Here is a 25,617-nt window from a genome sequence, read left to right on the forward strand (position 1 = left end):
TTAAGAGATCAATGATCACAGAGTGATCATGAAGTGATTATTTCTTTCTTGACGGATTTTTAAAGCCTTCATTGAAGACATGAACTGAATGACAGGGGGTGGAAAAAAAGAGATTGAATGAGATCAGATAAGGAAATAAACTACAAAATGGATGTCTAACAATGAAAACAAACACACACAGATCATGACAAGTGTCTGCTCTTAGCTGGCCTGACATTTATATCTCTGTCTATATTGACAACTTGCTTAACTAAAAGCTCCTCTGGCAGGGTGGAAGTGACTGATTAGAAAGAGTGAGGAAGAAAGAAGGGGGCTGTCGATGGAGGGAGAAAGACTAAGGAAAAATCAAGGTGCAAACAAACAGAAAAGAGGCAGCAATTAAAAGAAAAACAGGCAGGAATAAGGAGAATTGCAACTTACAACAATAGTTCTAAGACACACAGGAAATTATTAGCTATAACAAACATGAAGTTTTTGTACACCTTCCAAGAGGATTGAGAATTCTAACACTTAAAAAAATTCTAACACAATGGCTTTTTAAACCTTGAAAAACCAGAAAATACATATGATATGTTATAAGTAGTAAATCTTGTACAGTGTTGAGATTTAACATACTCCTGCCATTGGCATTTTGGTGTTGGACAATGGTACTTTGAGCCAGATAACAAATTGTCATTTTGACAAAGCAAATCCATTTTTTAAATGAACCTTTAGATTTTTTGTCATAATTAAGTTTCCTACAAATGCATGTTTGAAAATACATTCTTTATGAGGCGTGACTGGCCAGACAAAAATGGAGTCGTGTGTATTAAGAGGTGCAAAATATATTTTCCTACTTAAGTTTTTATTTTTTCAGGATAAAAATGTTGCACGTTAATTGTGAGGTGTGTCTGTTTCCAAATAAAGATCGCAGTGTCAACATCAGAGATTAAATGAAGCTTTTAAAGAGGAAGCATTTGATTTTTTAGTTCAGTCATCAGTGCAGTACATGCCTCATTTCACCACATTTATTAACTGGCTGAGGCACAGGTGGATGTCTACACATGCACACATGCTCTGGTACGCCAGTGCTCTCCACTGCCGTGCACATTATGCATATTTACTCTCCAAGAAAAACAAAAAATGTATCGCAGCTCTCACAGCGGATTACATGCAAATCATTTATCAGCTGTAAATGATATTAATCACATAGATTCTTAATTCTGGTTTTATCTGGCTCAAAACCTCTTTTCCCTCCACCTCATCAACACCTCCTCCTTCAGCACTGATTGCTCTCAGCCAGCTCTACGGCGCCTGTGTCTGTCTTCTTTTTGCGGGAGGCCTGGGAACAGGCACTGCCGTGGGCGATACACATCCCTCAGGTGGGCCTTTCATTATAGATGATTCTTCTGCCAAATTATTTAGACCCTGAGACCGAGAAACACCCCTGCCCCATAAAAAAAAGAAAGAAAGAAAAAAAAAACTAGACAAAACAAGCATGCATGCACACAGACATACACACTCCAAAATCCCTCTGCGATTCTCCCTGCATGCCTCTCACTTTCTTCACAAATTCCACTGACAAAAACACTAATTCTGCCTGATCACATGAACGTGTATCTGCTGTTCATTAGTTTGTTGTTATTGTTTGTTTTATTTTTGTTGTTTGGATGTGATAAAGAAGTGAAGGCCTGGCCCTTGTGAATTACACAAGTTAACAGGAAGGAAGTGGAAGCAGAGGATGAGAAAAATATTTATCATGTGTATCCCACTGTTGCTTTGAGTGCCACAGAAGGGCCAGACTGAGTGAAGCTGTCTTCATATCATATCACTTAGATAGGTTTAAACCAAAAAGATTAATTGGTTTGTATGTGTGCATACCTTAGAGGCCTTTTTTTTGTAAACTAGTTAGGAATAAGTCAGGAATGACATTCTTTTGGCAATGTCTGACCTTGGCTGGGAGGAGATAGCAGCTTTCGGATGAGGACACACACGTAACACATTCACTTCTCCACATTGTTACCCCTCTTTTTGTCCCTTAACTCATTAAGCTGCTTATCCCTGCACTCATTCTTCCCCCATATCCCATGCTAACTCCCTCCTCCCAGCTTCCACTCCCTCCCAAATGTCCACCCTAAAATAATTCAGACAACCAATTCCAAAACCCCACTTTCTTTTATTTCATTCTCTTTCTGTCTTCGGCTTCTTAACCCTTTGTTCTATCCTTTCCTCTAGAAATTCCTTTTTCTTTTCTTTTCAAAGCTCTAAAGTTTAATCTAAGTCAATAAAACTGAAAAAAAAACAACTACTGTAAGACTCCCAAATATATCATTACTGCACTCTTTCATCACCATGCACACACTTCCACCTCTCTCCCTAAATTCTTAGTTAATTGTTTTGAGTAATTTTGCTTTATCTTTAAGCATACATCCAGAACTCACTGAAATGCATAGCTATTAATATTGCTGATCCAGGAACAGATGCTTATTGAACTTCTGTTGCAAAAAGCATACACTTCTCAAAAGCAACAGTTTCTGTAATTTAAGCAAAAAGGAAAAATGTCAATATTCATTTGCATATGTGTTTCATATTGGTCTGCTCTCTCAGTAGTATTTTTAGATTGACAAAGTTAAAGATGCAGCAAAAGATGATAAGTTTTTTTCTGTGTTGGCAATGACAGATTTAAACCTGGGAATAAAGCAACCTTGTATATCATTATGTCCCAGGTAAAAATATGAACATGAATTCAGTCCTACATTCCCAATCTACTCATTCTTTGCAAAGCTGGAGGAGGCGCCAGAGACATAAACTGAAGCTTATCAAGCATTTTTGAGGCAGGACTTACATGTGTGCATTTCAGGTTTAGATTTAAATTTCCCAGGTGACATTTTATGGACTTGATTTGTTTTGCTGTTAGTGCTGTTGATGGTAAAACAGCTTCTTGGCAGGATAAATAACTTTTTAAGTGACAGCCCAGGTGCCAAACAATCAAATCACTTTGCTGATTGTCTGGCATGATCAAGTATTAAAGCCTCTTAAAGCCTCACCTTTCTGTGCATCCTTACAGAATGATGCATCAGAAAAAAAGGAAAAGAAGACCATTCCTGCCTCCTTCTCCTTTTAACTTCTAGTTTCTTCCAGACCTCTGGTCCCTCTCTTCTTCCTTTCATCCCCACCACCCCCTAAGCCTTTTATCATCTCTTCTGTAAGCTCCTTCTTTCACAAAAAAATCAATAATAACACCTAGGAAGATTTATGGCAATCCATTCCTTCAAAGTGCAGAAGATAATACAAGAAAACTTTGACAGAACAGTCCTACCGCAGGCGCAGCAGAAATCTCCACTGCAACTAAGACATACGTTTCAGAAACTCACCCAGGCTGAAAAGGACCAAGAACTTAAGGCAGACAAACTCCCGTTGGTCCAGCTGCAGGGAGCGTAGTTTGGCTACCAGCTCTTGGGCATGGCTCAACAGATTGTTGAGGGTGGCCCCTGCCTGTGAAGCAATCACTGCATAATCAACCTGGAAGAGAAAGGGAGATAAAGAGAAGTTCAGCAACACATGGGTGAGGTTTGTTAAAATAAGTACAGCCACAATGCATCATATGCTGGCAGTTAACATTGATTTATTGATTCAACATACTTATGCTAGCAATGAGGAAGTTCAGTGTCACATTAAATCTATCCAACCTCTGTTTTTTTTTCTTAGAATTAACAATTTTTTGGCAATGTCTTGTGAAAATTTATGAGTAGAATGTAAGTTTATATCCTAGACTAGTCAGATTTATCTATGAGAACAAAGAAGACAAATAAGAAAACAATATGGATAGATCTCATTTTCTTCATTCATTCAAACATGCATAAACATATTCTTTTTTCTTCAGGTGCACTTCAGATCTGCAGCTGCAGCACATTTGTCTGGGAGGCAAGTCCTTAGCTGCCACTCAGGGTAAGCAGGACCATATTAAATTTTTATATTTATTGACGATTCATTATCATAATTGACTGAGCAAGGGTTTTCAGGGGAAGGTAGATGTTGGCGTGCGCAGTTCCTACAGCTCAAAGAGGAAGAGAGTCCCTGCGAGCTCACATTTGCAATTAAAACCAGCCCCGGGGTGTGGAGTTTATTTATTGTGTAAATAAGATGATTGGTGTCCTTTTTTTATTTTTTTCCCCATCTTTTTCATCTGGCTGAAAGGGTCAAAGCAAATGTTGACACCAGATTTTTATTTTCTTCTTCTTTGACTTTTTCCTGCTTTTACTTCACTACTCTTAGTCCCAAGTCCTTTGTCCCTCCCACGTCTCTTGTCACTACCTAGCCGACATAAAGAGTTATGGCGGTGAAAAGCAGACACTGCCTGCCCCCCTTCCAAGGTGTCAATCAATTTACATAAAACCAACTGTGCATGAAATAAGTTCATTGAAGGATTGGACTGTTGATGGTGATGCCTTGGGTTATTACCCCCTCGCCTTAAGTAAAAGGAGAGAAGAAAAAATGCTATAATGTCACGATAGCCGACTTAGCACTAACTCTGACTTTGGTGACCTGTGTATCTCTCAATCAATCAATCAATATCACTTTATTATGTCTTCTAGATGAAGAGATTTTGAAGGTAAATATGTGAATAAACCTTCATATTTTCACTTAATGCAAATATGATGAACCATCCCAGCTGCAAAAGTGAATATGGAGAGCGAGCTTAGAGAGCTCTGATGTGTGTTGAAGATGCAGCTGAAAAGAATGGACCTTCTTTGAGAACATAAACTATCTGACTGATAGAAAAATGTCTGTTTTTTTTTTCTTATCGTTTGAATTTCATGTAGCCCACACTGGGAGCATTGTGCTATCAGAATATCAGGATTTATAATAAAACTGACTGCCAAGCTTCAAGGCCTTGCTTAATCATTCAAGAGATCATTGCAGTCTTTGTCATTTGATGTTTGCGCACATTTGTACTAGTTACACTGTGTGTTTGATCCTATGACAGGATAAAGAACAAGCACTCATGGCCATTTCTCTCTGATGTTGGTGACACAACATACAGGCAGAACGAAGAAGGGGAAAAAAAATGAGAAAAGATGGGAATTAGCAAGCAGGGAATGACGTACGTGAGGACAAGAGAAAGAGCAAAGCAGAAAGCGAATGACAGGCTGTAGCAGTTAATTTGCTGCTTCAATTGATTTCTTTTCAAACGTCTGTTTGAGTGCAGTGTGTGACTGGGAAAAGCAAAGAGGCAGTCTGTTTTAAATAAAAAAGAAAAAAAAATACCTTCTGTTCCAACTCTCCATGTGACAAAGCCGCCAACACAAACTTTGTATGTATCTTTTTGACATAATACTTGTATTGATACATTTTGTTTTAGCTCATTATAAATCAGTCCCATTTAGATGGCAAAATGACTTCAGTGGGTTTTATATTCTAAAATAACTATAGAATATTAAATAAACTTTGTTTTTTAAGGCACCTTTTTCATTGTGTTTTTTTACCACTTTTTTTTATCATACTACAGGAAGCCAATCAACCAATATATGATGTCCACTGAGTAGGTCTTTCTCTTGATGCCACACCAGCCCTGATCTAATGATACATAAAATCTATGAGACCCTTGAAAGTCTTCTTCCAAATACCTCTGTGGTATTTGGCACACGACACTTAAAGCCCTGTAGGTTGTGAGGTGTGCTTTAAAACAGAAACTCAAGCTGTATTTGGTAGGATTTGGTGACCAAATTAACACCTTAAAGTCTTTGTTGTGCTCTTCAAACCATTTTTGAATCATTTTTGGAGTGTGGCAGACTTATCTCATGGAGGGAAATTGCCTATTGCTTATTTCTGTTCACTCGATAGCAACTCTGCAAATTTATTTACTCTACTGAAAAAAATCCACCTCATAAAAGTTTCAACAGCTTCTATCCTAAACACTTTTTTTTTGGTACTAGTATCCAACACTCCTGGAGAAATGCCCCAGTCTTTAACGACCACAACTACACACAGCTATAGTGTGCAGTCAATTTGTTTACACTTTTTGAGCTAAAATTGTCTGACAGGTGGAAAAATAAACAAAAACACATGATTTGACTCCAAGCACACATAAACAAACCATCGACAAAAACATCTCTTTACCCACATGTTGAGTCTCAATCCTCAACTTTCCGAGCTAATCAAAAGTAATCCTAAAGAAAATCAATGCTAAAACTAACTCCAGCTCACTCATGACTCGAAAACCTCATCGGCTTCACATACAGACCACTTCACAAACCACTGTAGCCAGCATGATGTGTTTGTTGCCCCGAAGCTTCTTTGTGTGTGACTGTGTTTGTGTAGGGTTTGCTCAGGGTGATGCTGCTGCAGAGGTCTAAACATCCCTGGTATTATTGCTGGGCTGTCACCCCTGGCCAGGCAGAGAATAATAGGAGATAATGAACTGTTTCAGAGCCTCGCACTGACGCACAGCCACATGCATACATTTACACACACGCCTCAACAGCAGCTGTTCATTAACCAAAGTATGCAAACGAAACCGCTGACCTGCGCCTCCCCTGACTATCAGCCCCTCCTCCTCTTCCTCCTCCTCCACAAACTGCCTCGTCCGCTTCGCCTCATCATCTGCTCTCCCGCCCCTCCTTGAATCCTTTCCTTTTCCTTCTCTTGTTTTTTAACCTATTTTATTTATTTTCACTTTATTTTCTCTCCTGTTTTTGCTCTCTTTCTTTGTTTCAACTTAGAAATTTCCTTTAATCTTTTCTTGTTACTTTCTATTTTGTTCTTTTCTATATACAGTATATATATATATATATACACACTATAAAGCAGTAACTCTTCACTTCACTTATTGTAAAAATAATTCCATGACCTTGTCTTTAATCTGAGTCACAGAATCAAAATATCTTCCATGCACACAGAGCGCATACACTTGACTTTTTCCAATATGTATGCCAGCATCTGTTGTTGTAAAACATTTTGATAAAAGGCAGTTTTTTGGGGAGCAAGACAATCCATAATTAATGACTCCTCATCTTGCTGACATATTTAGAAACATATTCACAATGATTTCTTTTACACCTTTGTGCACATACTTTTTTCCCCTTTCTCTCTTTCTCTTTCTGCTTTTTAAATGTACTTTAGTTTGAATACAATTTTGACATTCTTCTAATGCTGAAGGAATCTTCCCACCTTGCTTTGAGTTTTATGTATTAGTGTTTTTTTTTTAATTATCTTTTGTGAGTATGTGTAAAAACTAAAACCAGAAATCAGTCCACGGCATTGTGAAATGCTGAGAAGTTTTCTTGTGGCCTCAGGCATCAAGTCTTACTATTCTACAAAGAAAGCAAAAACACATAAATACATTTAGCTACATTTCTTATCTGACCCCCACCTATCTGGATGTTTTCTGCATTCACGGCTGTAGTCTTCATTTACTAAGTAAAACTGATACATCTCATGACATTTGTCTGTTTCTATGTTTTAATATGAATAACGGACTCCTGAGGGGCACCAAGGAGCTTACAAACCAACTGTTTTTAAGCACAACATTTGTTGCAGATTTGTAGATCGTTGAATGCTTGATGTAAATATTCTTTCAGATAAATATGTTGGAAGTCTTGTTTAAAGCATTTCTTGTTTATTTAGACATCAACTTTGGCTAAAAAAAAACACTTTTTTTTTCTTCTAATTTTTTTTGACCCAGAATCCTACGTCTGTTTGTCAGCTCAACCTTTGACCACAAAAACTTAGAGAAATGTTTAGGTCTAATTCAGTCAAAAAGTATTATTATCATTTTTTGGTAAATTGGTAAAAAGGCCAGACTGAAGTGGCTGAAAGGCCACTAAAATCTTAGTCTACCCATGTGTATTTTAGAGTGAACTGTGATTGTCGGGATTGTGGAGTTAAAAATGAAATGATTGAGGTCACTGGACGTTTTCAGGCTGAGTTTTTACTGACTCACCTGCTGGCCTGTGACCAACAGGATGGAGCCCTCCTTGGCGTGCACCACCTGCCGGAAAACATGGTCGAGGATGAGGAGTTCACTCCAGCAGTTTTGCAGTAGCTTCATCTGGTCATCCACCTGGTAAATACAAAAAAAGAAAAAAAAAATCATCGGGTCATTTGTTTGTCTTTGTCTTTCCTCTTCTATACAGCTGTAACAACACTTCCTGTTCGTGTGACTGAAAGTCATATCCACAGTAACAAACCTATCATCACTGCCAAATGTATGTCTGTCACTGTCCCCTTTTTACTTGTCTCTTTGTGGAAGTTCATGTATATGGGTTTCCAACAGATGACATGATGAATTGTGTTTACATGAAGCAGAAAGACATGTACACACAATACAATAAACAGTAAGGTGTGAAAAATGGTCATGTTTGAAGAAGGAAACTCCTTTGTTAGGTTAGAGAGTGGGTATTCAACACTGTATTCAGAAAATGTCTGGTAATGAACAACAAATAAAATTGGCAAAGTTGTTGCTTTTTATTACTGTAGCTTAAAAAAATGTATCATAAACCATGTACCATTTAATTATCTTGAATGCGTTCATGTTTTCATTCAAAAGTAAAGGCCTTCTTCAGTAAAAATGCTTTATATAGTGCGAGGTAACCCTTAAAACAAAGCTGAGCCACTGTGTCAGCCTGCGCTTGTATCACAGGCAGCTGTTTGCAGAGTAAGCTTGCACACAGGTCAATCACTATTGATCAGATGTGTTTTTGAAACCTTACACAAAGCTCAAAAGTCCCCAGTACTCACTCTGAGGCTTTCTCATGTGAACCTTTCCACAGTCAGTTAAGCAGCTTGCGTGCCTGATTTGACTATGTTGCCAGTTTTATCTGTTTGCCTGATGCCAAGAGTTCTTGAATGATTCAAGTAATGATAATGATTAAGTAGAAAGTCGTTTTTTTTTCTTTCTCTCTCTCTCCTCTCGAATGCCAGCCTCTGGCTCCCAGAAATCTGCCAGGTAAACTTGGGAAGCTAAAGCAGGTGAAACAGGGGCATTGCAAACCAAAACAACCCCTTCCATTGTAACAGCGAGTCTCTTCCCATGCCTGGCAGTGTTAATCATTACTCCACAAAGCCAGACAGAGACAAAAAAAGTCACATTTCAAAGAGAGGAATGAGGAACATGCATGAGAGGTTCTTCCCCCCCCCTACTTTTCCCCCTTTTTTATCAACAAACGTTCTGCTCTTTGGTGCGTTATTGGAAATAATGTGGGCACACTGGGACGGCTGCGGTGATAAGTGAATTGCCTTGATGCTTGGAGTCTGTGAGAACAGTCTGTGATGCTCACTGCTAATGTCAACCACAAGCAAGGTGAAGAATGTGGATCGATGCTATAAACTTTGTGACAAAGGCAGGTGCAGTGAGAAGACACCTGAAAGGAATGTATTTTGCTGCTGTCTAGAAACTTTACAAGGATCTATTTGTTGATGTCAAAGGACCTTAGGCCCTCATTTAATGTCAACAGTTGTACTTTGTCCTACCAATGTCAAACACTCTGTAACCTCTTTTGACACAACTATGGATGGGACTAAGTTTGACGTCAACTCTTCCTGTAGATTGGGATTATTTTGACTGCTGATTTAGGGTTTGGTTTTCAACAAGGTCTATTTATCTTTGAGGCAGACCAAACAGTAGACAACACTCACAGCTGCAGAATTTGAACACTTTAACTCTTAAACTGTAAATGTGTTTGACTATTTTAGTGCTTAAGCTCCCTCTGCCTTAGGGAACCTTTTAGGGGTTTATGAATGCATGAGAACAACATTTGGAAAGCTTCATTATCACCCACTGCTACAAAGGCAAAGGCGGCATGCCCAGAACTGATTACCTTTTGGAGTCAGCCCAGTTCAATATGGCTACCACAGCCAACTGATCATAGAAAACACAAAACTGGCTATGATTCAATCAATTATATGAACAGATAGTGTGCTTAAACTTGATGCAGTTGTTGAGTCATTCACAACACATACTCCAAGTGCTGCTCATTGTGTGAGAGCTTTGCTTAAAACTTTTGCAATAACTGATGGAGTCAATCCTGTTTGTCTGTTAGCAAAACATATTGTGAACCACTGGGCAGATTTTAATAAAACTTTGAGAACGTATATGGATGTATATCTATAACTGACATTTGATCTTTAATTTAATGTCTATAAAAATGTATGTATTTTAAAGCTCAAATAAAGAGGAAATAGTACAGGGAAATGTTGCACAAAGCAAGAATTTCAGGAATCTTTTGCATCTCTTGGCATTCTTTTATCAGTTCAATGAAATAAAAAGAAACAAAGAAAGAAAGTACAACAACGCTGCTGTGACCTTTTATTACCATTTTGACAGTATTATGGACCCTTCTTGTCACTTGTCTCCCTATACATCTTTTTATGTGGTTTTACTCTATATACGTCTCAAGAACAAGACAAAGGCAAAATTCAAATGCCTTCATTGAAATCATTAGAGTGCACGGAAGGCAGTGAACGCATGGAGTTTTCTGTACTGTGAGCCTGGTTCACGCCTTACTGTCGCTCCATCTAAAGATGCTGGAAGCATGCGTGATGTGTGTGGATGGATGGGTAAATGTAAAGCCCAAGCTCTTCAAAGGACTCCGCTGAATGTCACTGGCGCTGGCAAGTGCCGGAGTCCTCATCAAAGGCCTGTCCTGACTCTGCCTGCCTGGAAGCTCCTCTCTGACAAGAAGCTTGGGTCATCAAAGGGGAAGCAGCTCAGAGTGGATGACGATGGGTGACAGCAGCCTAGATGAGGGCAGGGGACACCCGCTTTGGAAGAGAAGGGGTCTGGTGACAGGCAGACAGGCATAAGGGCAGAGCAGGGGTTGGGGTTCAGTTTGCTGAACTTTTAAGTACCAGCGTTGCAAGCTGTTTCCCTGACAAGTTCTTCCTTTGCTCTGTCAAATGAGCAACAGTCATATAGTGTGATCTTACAAGATATGAAGTCTGTTCACTAAGATATTACGAGCTATGTAACATGGTGTGTATAACCATATTATTTTTAGGAAAATAAACATGTTTATGATAATTTCTGTGAAGAGGAACACTGGCTGATTACCAGTAGCTGATTAAAAACAAAAAATATGACATTTACTGGAACTCTACAAGAGCTATAAATCTGGTAATGCTTAACACTTATCACACCATTGTGGAAAACATAGATAACATGTCGTGTTGCAAACAGTTACCTTCAAAACACTTTGCAGCATGCATGTAATTTAAAACACTATATTCCTTTGCTGAGGAAACTGGATTAGCAGCGCAGGAAAGTTCAGAAATGTATTACTGTTATTTCGAAGGTCAAAAAGTAACATTTTCATTTTTCATATAAAAAAAAATTAATTTCCACTTGCAGAACATTCAACAAAATTTTAAGAGAAAGTTCTGCTGCTGGCATAGAAACATTTTTACATTTTTTACAATACTGATATGTTTTATCATGAAAGAGCAAACACCAATAAAAAAATATTGTGTTTGAAGTTTCAAAAGTGTCTGTAGTATAAGCATAAATATTCAGAATAATTTATAGCAATGTAGATTTTTTTTTTGCTTAAAGTCTACCTGTTCTTGGATGAAGCCAAATTCATTGCAAAGATTTGTTTTTGTCTATAAAGGCTCACATAGTAAAAAGCGCTATCCAAGATTTGCTTCAAACTGGTCTAAAAATCAACATTTAGGGCTACTTTTCAAGGTGTTAACTATTAAATATTTAAATACCACCTTTTTTTTGTTTGTTTTAAAGTATGATAGAAATTTCACGCAGGAACTTCTACTTTCAGCAGCCAGCGATGAAAAATACATATCCTCCAAGAAACCAATTTAACACCTTTATGATCGTTCAGGCGAGTGGGATCAATGCCTGGATCAATCGCTTAGCCCATAGCTTTTGTTCAAAACCACTGGCTGAGATTAATGGGATTTTCCACAGAGAGAGAGAGAGTTTAAAAAAAAAAAAGAGTTGAGAGGGTGAATGGAACTGCCAGACAGGGAATGAGAGAATGAGAAAGGACTTGGGGGAAATTGAGAAAATAAAACATCGTGATTAAGAGCACATATTCTCCTCATATCTGTGCAAACGTAAACTAATTGGAAATAGAGAATTCAGATGAAAAAAAAGTAATGTTTATTCATAGCCCCCTGCTAAGAGTACATCAATTATCATGGCGTGTTGAGTCAAAACAGGCCAATGTACTAGAATCCCCCCAACCCCCCTTTCTTATGGAAGAGATTTTGGTCCGGTGCCACAAGCATTGTTAAGCTCCGTACGGTATGGTGGGCTTTAACGAGAGTACACAGCTGGATCTGATTTTAATAAGTAGTTCCATTTTTGATGTAGCCTAATGAACAGATTAATGGAATCTCCTTCTGTGGAGCCCTAATGAATGGAGTGAATCAGTTATTTTTTTTAAGCAGGGGGGGAGAGCACACACACATACACACACACTGTGAGTTTATCAGCCTCAAACGACTTGCATACAAACAATAGCTGTGCTTCTGTCTTTCCGCTCTCTGCTGGACGAGAATCAATGCTCTCTCAGAATACTACAGGTGAGATTTGAAGCTCACATCAATGCGTGTGCGTCTGTGGCTGCCATCCTTTGGTGCAGTCCCTGTCTTGGCATCTGTTCGCCTTGAGCCAAACAGGCATCATATTCACCTGGGAACCGGCATTAATTTACCTAGAACAGCGCCTGTTGTTCTTCGTGTTCTCCACTTAATTATGCTGTGCTTGACGTGAGTACTGTAGCTCATTTCCAGTTTAGTTAATTAAATTTATCAAAGAGTTTTGATGTAGGATACCATTACCCCACTATCATCCACAGTAACATGTTAATGGTTTTGGTAATTCCTATAATGTATCACATATATGAGTGGATGATATTCTAAAACGCTAAAGCCCAAGTATATCAACTGAACTGAGATAATTTCTTAGTATGAACTTTTCTTCTTTATTACTTGGACAAAATCGGAGGCATTTTTCGCACAAAATTTAAAATAACAGAATAAGCCACACAAATTTCACAAACTGAAAGTTGGAGGAAATATTTCAACTTGCTCCTCTCTCTACAGGGACGGATGAGAGTAAAGCACAGTTTTTCCCACTGTTCATTTTGAACAAAAACCAGCTCTCACTTATCACGGCACATGGCGCATTTGGGCTTCTAAGGCTGGCAAGGTGATAAGAATGCTGGGAAAATGAGCAGGTGACAGGTGGCGTTGCTAGTTGAGCAGAAGAATGATAAAGTAGTGATAATGCACTGAGCAACCAGCTTTTGTAAAACCAAATTTGTCCGACTGCACCTGGTGTCCCACCCCCGCCACATTTCACCTTACAATTTATATGAATGCATTTAGAGCACTCAGTCTTTGAGTCCTTATAATCAGAAACAAATGGAACTACATAGGATTGTTGTCATGTAACTTTAACTTTTATATTTAAAAAAATAAAATAAAAAATGCACAGACATAGATAAAAAGGAAAAAAAAAAGTTCCTCAGCTGGATTCAAGCCAGAATTAGTGAGATATTCTTGTTAAGGACAAAAATGATTAGTTAACCGCAAATATAAGATATCCGCTAGAGGTTGGGTAAAAATAGAGTTAACATGACTTTGTGGTGCTTAGTTTGGATTTATCCCAATTTCCCTTTTTGTTTTTTAAAGTAAGTTTATTTTTAGTTACAAATGATAAGTCCTCTTCCTTTCCTTTGTCCAGCTTTGTGTTGGGATGTGGCTTTATGAATATCATTGCTTATGCTTATCTGCTTTCATGTCACTGGCACCTGTTTGTTGCTTGCGTGTATCTCTAATCCACCAGATCAGGTAGTGAAGAATGCCTGTGGGTTTATGTCCAACTGAGCACACAGAAATCCTAGCCTGTTATTATGTCTCTTAGCAGCCATTGAGATGCCACAGGCCATGTGTGAGCTCTGAAAATATACAAGACAGAGTGGGCCTTTTTCCTCTGCGGAAAAGTCTTACTACAGCTTCAAGAAAAAAGTATGTAGAAAGAAAAGTTACTTTTTACATTTTGCAACATACTTAGCAAATATTAAAGTGCAGTCTATTTATTAATCAATTTATCAAACACCATATTTACAATTTTTTACCATGCAGGCCTTCATTTAGGTGGTGAAAATATTTTAAAGATATACTGTATATTAGAGAGCATAAGGTCATTCTTTTATGAAATATTTTTTTAAGGACTGTAAGGTGAAGAGGTGTCAAATAATTAGTTTTTTGAGAAAAAAAAACAAATTTTTTTTGGCAAATTGACCGTCTCGCTAGAACAAACACAAGCAATAACATGCTTACATACTTTGTAGATATCATATTGATGGGTTAAATGGCAGAATGTAAACAGCCACATGTCAGTCAGATTAAACTTTGTACATAGCTGAATCTGCCAGATGTCTTGTATAAAATGTGAGCAATGTTTAACTTAGAGTACATGTTTGACTTGAGTGGGTAAATTCCCAAATAATTCAAAGTGAAAAATGTGGGTAATGATGTTGGTTGCTGCTTCATTCTTTATTCTGCCAACCCCAAAAAAAGCTTTCCCAGAGCTGACAGTTAGTATGCATTTCTTTCATTTTATGTGGACACCAAAAAAAGGGAAATACTGAGTGTTAGAAGTGATTTTTTTGTTTATATGTAATGAGAAAGAATATGTATATTATTTAACACATTATTAGAACCATTTAGAGGACTTAACTTGTTGCAATTCATTGACCAGAAACTGAAAAGTTTTCAAAGTTTTTTTGTTTTTTCTCTTGTTGCTAATTTTGTCAAGTAGCATTTGTCTGAAATATTTGTTTCTCTGAAAGTGTTAATTATGGCGTTTTGAATGAGTTCAGCTGTGTACTGAATGTACTGACTGTTTGATGGGATTGAGAGCACAAACAGCTTCACGGGAGGGAATGAATGGTGCATTGTATGAGTATGTGTCACAAAGAATTCTGTGTACATAAGTGCGTTGCCATGCGTGTGCACACACCCGCATGCGATCGATATTGCAGAGGAACCAGGATTGATTGGTTCCCACGATGACCACATTAACAGACTCTACAGGCTGACCTTAGACCCTGAGAACACTTTACGTTCGATTGGCCACGCCATCTTCACACAATCTCATCGTTCTTCTTATTCGGGCATTCTTTGTTTTGACTCAGGCTTGCAGAAAAGAAAAACAAAAATCCTCTCCCTTCCCAAAACTGTTCTTGTTACCCAAACCATCATGCTTCCGCCCTGTGTTTTGTTGAGTTGAAAGGAAATGTGCCTAATAAGGCTGCCTAGCTGTGCCTGGGCCTCACCTCAACACTCACTGACATGAGGCCAACACAGACTTAAGATGCAATGCCTGCAAATAGAAGCAAACAAGTTTAATAAATGTGCTTAATAAATATGTAGATGATAAATGAATAATATAACAAAGAAACTCCTAGAAAAAACCTTAGCAGCTCTTTCCGATAATGGATCATAACACATAAGGTTAGGAATTTTGTCAGTATAAGCACACCTACACAATCGCACACATCCAAGAGAAGAGTGGCACTACATTCATGAAGAAGGAAAAACAAAGTCTCTCTGTGGGCCTATGTGTTGCAGGGGGAAGAACGTCTTGTTTTTTCAAGGACACAGATGATAGCAACAAGTCCTGTGCTCAGTCTGATATCAGTGCAGGGATTTGAAGGGAAATCAAGCATACCCAAACTTTCCTATTCTGTTTTTACTTGATTCATAAGCATATAAAAGATAGAAAAATCAATACAGCAAGAGAACAGGCTGAGAGGCCAGACTTGAATTTTATTAGGTGTTTTTTTTTCATGGGTGCAGTGTTTGTTGTTCTACACTACAACAAGACTGTCTGCTGGATACAGATGAGTGACAAATTAAAAGAATTAGTTGTCTCATATAGTAAAGGGATACTAATGACTGTTTTCTTCTTGAAAAGAAACGCCACTGCAAGCCATAACAAAGGTTTTCCTGAGCTTTATCCTAAAATGAGGGATTTGCGTTGTTTTGTGAAAGGTCCCCTAAAAGATGTCATTGTTCCCATTCAAAAAGAAAAATTATTCAATCAATAAACTAAAATTATTATGGAAATTATGAGTTTGGAATCAGCTCAATTGAACAAGTGCGCAAGATTTTAGTTAAAGAGGTTGTTTTTTTAACGCCATCATCCTAACAGTAAATAGGCTAACACTGTAACAATCACGGTTTTATAATACTCCTTTTTTTCTTTTGTTTCTAGATGTTTTGCAACAAAATTAACTTTGTTTTTTTATTGAAATCGGTTCTTGCTGGATATAAAATTAATTGCTTTTTAGTGATGTTTTAATTTAGTTAACTCCCAGTTTTCCTCCTGCATTTTTTTTAAATAAACAATTCTGAGTCTGCTTTTGGTTCCTCAGTAACATGAAGTGACAATTACTTGAAAATAATCTGAATTCAGTCCTTGAGCAGAGTTTGAGAGGCTAGTTATTTATATCATCCATATGTGTATACAATGGTTGGAATTATTTTACTGTTGTTGTTTTTTTTTTTTACTTTTCCAATGTTTAAAATATCTGAGTTGAGCTAATTGTTATTATTCATGATTTAATGTGAATCACTAAGTAAAGAAAATGTAAACTCCCATCAAAAAGTAGGTTATGAGAAAGATGTGCATGTACTGCTGCTTAATTTCTTCAGAAAGTTAATCCATGATGTTTATAGCTTAGAGGCACCAACATATTTTGAACACTATTGTTTCCATGATACCTTAGAAAGAGATAACCTACCCCCCACCTCAAATACACACACACACACTCCTACAGATGAAATCTCAGGGCTTAGAGCTAAGAAGCTATCAACTAATTATCAAAAACACAGAGAGGCCATAATCAATTATTCACGTGAACATTAGACCGCTAATACACATGCAGCCAAAGGGAATGGCATCTCCCAAAAGCAACCCTTCCTCTTTCACTCAAACACACACGAACATATTCACACACACACACACACACACACACACACACACACACACACACACACACACACACACACACATAGATGCAGTCATGTCAAGACCTGCATACTTACACAGACACACAAATGGTAATCCCTAACAAAAACATCCATATCTGCATGCAAACACTCATGTTCCTCTCCTCCTGCCTTTCTAAACTCCCATTGTCAGACTTCTCTCCTCCATCAGTTGCAGACAGAGAAATGCATGTAACTCAAATGTAAAGTGGGTGTTAATGTAGTAGACACTGTCTACAAGGCTTCTGCCTGGAGTTTTTGATCATAGAAATCCTATTGATCCATCAGCACCCTTTACCTCCTCAACAGATTCCCTCAACCATGCATCCAGAACTTAATCTACCAATTTTGAGTGATTAGGCCATAGCCATTGGAATATTGTGCTTTGAAATCTTTATTTGAACTAATGTTGCTATTTATGACATTGTGTTTAGAAGGTGTGGATAAGGCAAGGATGAAAAGGGTTCAATATAAATAGGTAAAAATATACAGTAAATGACTATATGCATGTGTTGCCTAAATGCGAGATTTACAGTCACCTTAATATAGATAAATCATGACTGTAAAATATGAAGGAGAAGAGGGATTTATTAAGATGGATAAATACATATGTTTGCATGTGAGTTTCGAAGTAAAATGAGCTTCATCTGCAGACATTGGGAGTTGAGCCCATAATTCTTGTCTGGCTGCTCTAAGTGTTAAGTTGAAGAGGAGACAAGAAAAAGAGGGAGACAAACAACCCAGCAAGCTAAAGGGTTTGCCCCTTTTGCATTATTCAGAAGACTGGAGATACTCCTTGTTTACTCTGTGTTTCTCTGATGCCCCCCATCCATGACAAGTGCGCATAAAGACAGACATATGCAATAAACCTTAACTCAGCACGGAAGACTAAAGCTATTTTAAAATGCAGAGACTGACGCTGAGATGCTTTCTGTCTGAGAGGGTGGAAGACACTTATTCCCATTAGCGTTTGACACACTGGGATGGGTGTTTTTGTTTTTTTGGTTTTTTTTTTCTATTTGGGGGTGGAGGGTTGTGGGCTTTAGGTGCCGGATCTTTGTGCAAACAGCTGTGAATTCATATCCAAATGTGGCACAGCTCCAGAGATCACTGGGATCACAGCCATTGATGCACAAATTAAACATGTGAATTACCTAATTGAACGTTTCCAGAACTCTTGTGATATGTAAACTATGCAACTACAAGTAAGATGAGGCATCAAAACCACAACGCTGCAGAACAGATGGGGCTCTGCTTCTCCCTGAAGTGCATCTCCAGGCCCCGTCTGACACAAACTGCCACGAATGCATCTGGATTAGGAAATAAATGTCTCTCTGCAGCACTGTTGCTGCAGGCCGAGTAATGCTGCTGCTGCCCCTGAAGGGAAGCACAATGCAACATGTGGTATATAAAGCTTTGGCCTATGAGAAGGTGAAATAGTGGTTTGCCACCTAAAATATTTGCCTTTCTTCATTTTCATCCAGCATATCTGGTTCATTTCTTTGCAGTTTAATGAGGTTGTCAACACCTTTCTTAACAAGTCCACTTTCAGCATATTTGGTTTATTGCTCATCAATGTTTGAGCTTGAAATGCCTCTTTTTTATCACTCTCTGAAAGGGTGCAATCCTAAAAGAATGCATGCTTGTAATGAATATTACGGGTGCCAGGCCTTTATTTCACATGTATGGAAACATTTATCCATGGCTTGTGCCAGGTTTACATTTATAACATTTGGGGAGAAACAGAGAAATAAACTGACAGACTGAGAGGTGACACAAAGCGGATGGTGTAGGAGTAATAAAACGTTCTGGTTTATTGTTGATTGTTAAAACCAGCAATAGGAAAATCAGAAAGAGAACCGCCTAAAGTAGGAGTAGGGAACAGGTGTCTTTGCCCTACTTTGACAACAGAGCTAAAGCCATTTTCTCAGCTGGCTTTGGCGTGATGCCCCATTGAAATTTCTTGCTCATCGTCACAACACAACCACAATGTCTAATGTTACGCTTATTACATTCATCGGTCTTTGACATGTAAAGTCAATCACTTGCCTTACTGGTTGAATAGAAATTTACATGTATACATATATTAAAGTTGTAACAAGTCAGTAAACTGTCAACTCTGCCCCACCAATGTCTTATCTATTGTCTCCTGGACCCCTTAACCCTCCCCACCCCCCTAAAGCTTCCCCACACCAGATCCAGAATAGACAAGCCATAAATAAGCATCAAAAATAGACATCGAGGGACAACTGTTGACAGCCTGGTGATGAAAGCAGCAGACGCAAGCACAACTTCCAGGCAGCCTGGATTAAACACAGATAATTGGGGCCACGCAACTTTGCAACATTAGAACCTAAGGGCCCTTTGTGTACGTGTTCTACTTTGTTGAAGCATTGTGTTAAAGCATTTCACTGATTTAATGCAGAGGTTCAGATTTAAGGCAGAGGTTAAAGATCAACATAAGGCCACAGCAGCCTTATACTAACCCCTCTAATTTCCTGGAAACCCTATAGCCAAAAACAGTTGAAAGGCAAAATGTCACGTTCTGCCTAAATACAACATACATTGCTCTTGTCTGCCACAGAATACACATTGTAGGCTATTCCCTTCTTTTCATAAATTGTCATTACTTTTTTTTTTGTTTCTGGTAGTAAGCATTGACTGGGTGGAAATTCACAGAATAAAATGCAGATTTAAATAGTCTCCCAACTCTAATCACATCAGATGAAGAAAGGGGAGGGAGGAAGTTACTTTGTACTCTGGTGGAGTGTGCAAAGTGTTTATATGCTTAGTTGTTTTTTAGCATCTGAGCAAACCAAATCAAGTCCCCATATTCACTTTGTTTGCCCAATTTCTTTGCCTCTCATTCCCACTTCCTTTGCTTTCATTCAACTTGCCTCTTTCATTCTGATGATTTTACTGACTGTTGACAACTTGTGAAAGAACAACTTTGTTACTTTGGGGACCACGGAGGATAACAGCAAAAGCATAGTCACCTGCGTCTCCAACTTAACAAGTGACATGACCTGCCAATAAAAAAGGCTTTTACCCTGATCACACTCAAACAAGACTTAAACACAGCCTGCTATTTCTCCCGCCGAATGCCCAAAGTGGTCGCAAATGTGAATCAGGCCGTGTTAACTTGCTTGAAAATAAAAATAAACTAGAGGAGAGATAGAGGCAATTTTTGCTCTTTTTTGACACAAGTATTTTTCAGTGCAGGGTTGGCGGTAAGAGTGGGGGGTGGTACATGAATGGTGAAATGCTAAAAACAGACAGAAACTGAAAAACAAATTTGTTCTTCAGATTCACTGTGAGGGGATTTGATCCAATCATGTCCATCTGTTAACACCTGCATGCCTTGTTGGTGCTCAACCACTGTTGAGTGGCATTTTCAGTTGTGTGCCGAAGCTGTAAATATAAAAAAATCAAGCAAAATTTCCTTGAGAGAGCAATAATGAGTACAAAGAGGTAGAAGACAGTTGAGTCCATCATTGCTCAGAGCTCTGTAAACTTGTACTTCACGACAGCCTTTCATCCCTCATCAAAGCAACAAGTAGATGAGCAGACTTTGCTCATGCTTAAACCTCCCAATCCCTGTTGTCTTCTTAAAGCTGCCACTCCTCTGGGACGCGTGACCCTAAATCTTCTCTTTTAACAAGTTTCCTGTTCCTCCTTCCGGCCCTACTGATGTCCCCTGAGGTTGGACCTGCAGGACCATTCCAGTATGTGGAATGGCTCAGTCTACAAAGCACTGGGGGAGGTGAGGATTGGAAAATTTGATTTATGTCAAATCAACCAAAAAGCCAGAATCTGGCAATCAGAGGAAATAGGTGGGAGCCTGTATTATAGAAATATTAAATCCTGTCAGTTTGGTCACAACAGAATATTATGAAATTTATACATCTTTGTACAGATATTGCATAATTATGGCTTTTTTGTAAGAACTGTGGGAATGTATAGTTTTTGCACCTTGCTGAAGGAAAATTCAGGAGGATAAGCTAAAAACAAAGAGGAGCCAACCTGTAACCTTTCCATTTCAAAATTTTCTCTGTGTTGTGTCTGATTTATACCCATAAACTGTTCTTAAAACTAATCCACCTATCTGACATTTCACATTTTGTATGGGAATATGTGAGGGAAATATAAAATCAGGAGGGCCTGTTTTACAGTATTTATGAAAAAGAGAAAGTGGTGTCTGCTTGACGTTTAATAATTCATGATTGAAAAGAGGCCTTTGTGAACCTGCACCAGGCTCTCCCTCCCCTTAAGTATCCCCTCATCTCCTGCCCTGACCCGTTGCTACTGATCAAACAGATATTGTTACCCCTAAAATAGCAACTCAAAAAAGAACCTGCACACGCACAGGCAGCCACAAGACCTGCCGGCAGCCTGGGAGACTCACAGCAGGGTAGAGGGATGGAAAAAAGAGAAGAATACAGACATACGTTTAGACAACAGATAATGGACGCAAATACATTGCTAAAAAAAGTGAGAATTTAACTCTTGTCCTTTTATAATAATTTTGTTCATAAACAGTAGCTTTGTTGAGAAACAATACTTTGTGTATTTGTGTATTTCTGGATGTATGTTTGTGGGCTGGGGTGGGGAAGTGGTGGGGGGTGTCATCTATCACTGGACAAATGCTGCACTGTGGGGGGTGCTGGTAGAAGTTTGGGGAGGGGGGTGTCGGGGATTGTCAGCCAGAATGGTGCTGCTCCTCAAATGAAATAATATATCTTTGAAAGCCTACGCCCTGCGCCCGGCTCTGGACCCATATATCAAGCCCAGGAGCGTCTGGTGGATTCTCTCCAGGCCCATTAACCTTACACCTGTTCCCCCTTACACCCCCACCTTACAGCGCCGACCTACCGGTCCTTTTTACACTCTTCCCTGTTGTCCTTCAGTATGCCCCCTCTACTACACCAGCTCCTCCTCTTGCCCTTGGTTGTAGCCTCTTAGGGTCCTTTCTTCATCTACTTATTTTCACCCTCTTTCTGTCCATCCCTGGTCATTCTCTATTATCTCTTCATGTTATCTCCTTCCTGTCCCACCCTTCACACAATATATCTTTGTTTTAAACTTCATTCTTAAGTTTGTCTTCTCTTTTTATCTGCTTCAAAACCCCATCTCATGTCACATTTATCCCACCTTCATCTGTCTAACTCCAAATATCCTCTCCTGTCTCTTATTTCTCTCCTTTCTTTCCTTCATCATTTTCTCTCTCCTTGTGGCCCTTTCTGCACTTTCTTTCTTCACATCTAAGGTACAACTAGAATACTATGAGCTATGCACTGGGGGTGGGTGGGAGGTGGGGGGGGGGGGGNAGAATAATTCAAATGCAATGGACCAGGGACACAGTTACAAATCTCTGCCAAAGGCGTGCGGACACCAGCCCCATCATGCTTGCAGTTTGTCAGGACCGGGGTGTTGGGTGGGGTAGTTGTTGCAGGAGGGACCATTGACCTTTGTGACAAGACAGACATTGCAGCCTGAGACTCTGAATGTGTGTGTGTGTGTTGATTGTTGTACAGATTTACCACTTCCCAAGGTTCACAGAGTGCACCTGAGATGAGCTATTAATTTACACTTAGCTATGGGGTGTGAAGAAAAAAAAAACAGGTGCGATCAACGGTCAAGTCTGTTTCCTATACACCTTTACACACACAAACATGTACATGCATCTTGAAAATTAAACTGCTATCGGACAAGCCATAAAAAAGGAAATGGTCAAAGTGTGAAATAATGTGTGTGTGTTTTTAAGACAGAGGGTAACTAAGGTTATGGAATAAGACCGTTCAGGTCGATAGTGTAAGTATAATTTCACCAAAGTAAATTCATGTAATATTGATGGGTGCAGATGGAGGTGAGGATGGGTTGAAAATTATGCACCAGGTTAGAGTATGGTATATTAGAACATGTTAAATTATTCGCTCAGGTAAATCTATAAGTGGAGAGTATTCAGGGGTGAAATGCCCCTCCTCTCCCACCCAATGAATATTTTTTGTATCGACTAATCACCTGACAAGCAGTCATTTAGAGGAGTTGATTAAACCGGTAGGGAAGTGTCGATGGCATAAATATTTCTAATTAAAATGTCTTTGTCATGGTTTTAAGGTTGTTTGTTAAAAAGCTTTTAGTATTTCAGTTGGGGTTTAAATGCATTTAACTGTGAAGCTAAACTGAAACAAAGTGAAGAAAGAAAACTTGTCTGACCAAGATCCATTTGCTGGAATGGGTCACTTCTCAAACTCTAGTAACCGTATTCATATGTGGGATCCATTAATTTAAACTTGAATCATATCAAATCAAAATCAGTAAAAAATAAGGCCTAACATTTATTTATAGTTTGTCCTATTTTGTTTCTAATTTCTGAATACATTTCACAATAAATTGACAAATGGGAGGTGAATGCGACTACAAGAGAAATGACCTGCAACATCCCTCTCCTCTGCTCTCCTCTCCTCATTGTTATTCCCGCTCCTTTCCTTTCCTCTTCCTCCGTCTCATCACATTCCGCCTCTACTCATCACTCCTCTCATCTCCCCTCGTTGTTTCACCTTTGTTCTCCTCGCTTGTCCTTTCCTCTCCCCCACCATCTGTTTATCCAATATGGCTGTCCCGTCTCAGTTGGGAGCTTTCCCAGGGAACAAGACTTCTAATACAGTTCCTCTTCAACATAATGGGCCTCAGTTCTGCTTTTGCCATTCCTGCTACATGTGGAGCACAACAAAACAGAGGAAAAAAAAAGAAGATACCAAAAAGTACAAAGACCTGTCTGCTTCATGTCCCTAAACAACTGTTACTGGATGATTGAATTAAAAGGTGAACCCACATTATTTAACAGCTATGCTATTTTACACTCAGCTTCATTTTGCTCAAGTGAACAGACTAAATTACATTTAAATTTCTAAAGTTAACAATGTAAAACTTTTAGGCAACATTGTAATCCAGGGTTTGTTGCTATAGAAACCATTTTTTTTACTATTGGTGTACTGCTGGGCAGTACACATGTAATTCATAAAAAAAAGTTTTTAAGTTTTTAGAATTGTTAAACCAAAATGTCCTTTTTTTCAGGTTTTATTAGTTGACAGTAATTTCACACAACCACTGAAGTCAACTGTCTGTCTAAAACCTGTTATGCTTTAACAATGCTTACTTGTGTATATAAATAAAGTTAATTGGTCACTTTTTAAAAAAATATAAAATAAAAACTGATAAGCAGTTTAATGAGAGTCTTGTATACAAATTTGTATTTTCTTTCAATTTTTGAATTCTTACCTTTTCAATGTAATAAAATGCTTCAGTTTTAAAAAAGTGTCGATATGAAGAAGTCATTTTGACTGTGAGGTTTTCCATATTCATTTCTGCATCTTGTGCGTTGACAAGGTGCACAAAAGCTTTTGTTGTCTAAAGAGCAATCACACATCCTTTTTTTTATTAAAGGGTGCAGAGAGGAAAGAGGGTGGGGTGATTCTGGTGAAAAGAGAGTCGAGTTCGGAAGCTGAGCTATAAACACATGAATCATCAATAGTCCCGATTGCCCTGCTAAATTCTCCTTCCCATTGTGTTTGTGCTGGGAGTCAGGCTAGCCATCCCTGGCCTGAAACAATGGAGAAGAGGGGTAGAACCAGACCAGCCACAGTATGAGTCACCATGAAACATGCACACACAGACGTACTGAATGCAAATACACAGGCAAACAGGAAGACTGGAAAAGGTGTTTTTAAGATGGCTGCATTTGCAGGTTTTATGCATCTTTTTTATTACTCTGAAGGTAAATGACATGTGAATGATTGGAGATGTGTGCATAGTTGGAAAATTTCAAAACATCAACAAGACAAAATGTAACATCTGTGGTTGCTCTGACTTACTTATCTAAGAGACTAACAATTATACAAAGTTTTAACACCAACCTCTGTTAAAAGCTCTCTTTTTAAAGCCTTAAAGTATCTTTTGGTGAATATGTTCTTTAACGTGCACATAAATAGCAGCTGGCAGCAGGGTGAACAGAGAGATTCATATTAGAGTGAGGGAGGGTGAAGGAAAGGGGTGGGTGGCAGAGTACCAGCAGATGTTCCCGAGAGAGAAAAAACATTTGTTACTCTTCCTTTGAACGCACTCAAACAATGGGAACACTTGTGAAATGAAAACGACTCATTCCAGATGAAGCACTAAAATAGTTTTAGACAAATTGATTCGTCATAACACTGGTAGCTACAGTGAAAAATACAGTTTAATTTGTTACCACACAATGTTCTGCTGGGAAATTGTGCATCCTCGCATTCACATAAACGTTGCTTTGACACTTTCACCGCACCTAAACATTTTTGCAAACCAATTGCACACCTCTACGTGGTAATAAAAGTCCCTCAGGAGGGGCTCAAAGGACATGATAAACTGACTGAAATGTTCACCCATCCTCCAAAGTCCCAGGATAATGATCTGATGGGTTCTAAAGTTATTTGTGGGAAGCAAGCCCAAGCCACGGAGCCCACAGCCCAGATTTTACCGAATCTAAAAGATTCTTTTTGATAATATTCCAGCACCAGACTTCAGGACATTCCAACTTTGTTTGCTGTTCACGTTGTGACTCTTCAAACAAACTATTTTGACAGC

At 38.7% G+C, this 25,617-nt stretch overlaps 1 protein-coding gene across 1 annotated transcript in view; it reads right to left on the reverse strand.

Moving 5' to 3' along the window:
- nr5a2 (nuclear receptor subfamily 5, group A, member 2) overlaps positions 1-25,617 on the reverse strand; it is a 60,732-nt gene that overhangs the window by 17,656 nt on the left and 17,459 nt on the right. The window contains 2 exon segments of the mRNA NM_001329375.1: positions 3,354-3,501; positions 7,922-8,041. Of these exon segments, the coding sequence (NP_001316304.1) occupies positions 3,354-3,501; positions 7,922-8,041 (268 nt within the window).

Source organism: Kryptolebias marmoratus, linkage group LG24 (genome assembly GCF_001649575.2).
Source record: "Kryptolebias marmoratus isolate JLee-2015 linkage group LG24, ASM164957v2, whole genome shotgun sequence".
Classification (NCBI taxonomy): Eukaryota; Metazoa; Chordata; class Actinopteri; order Cyprinodontiformes; family Rivulidae; genus Kryptolebias; species Kryptolebias marmoratus.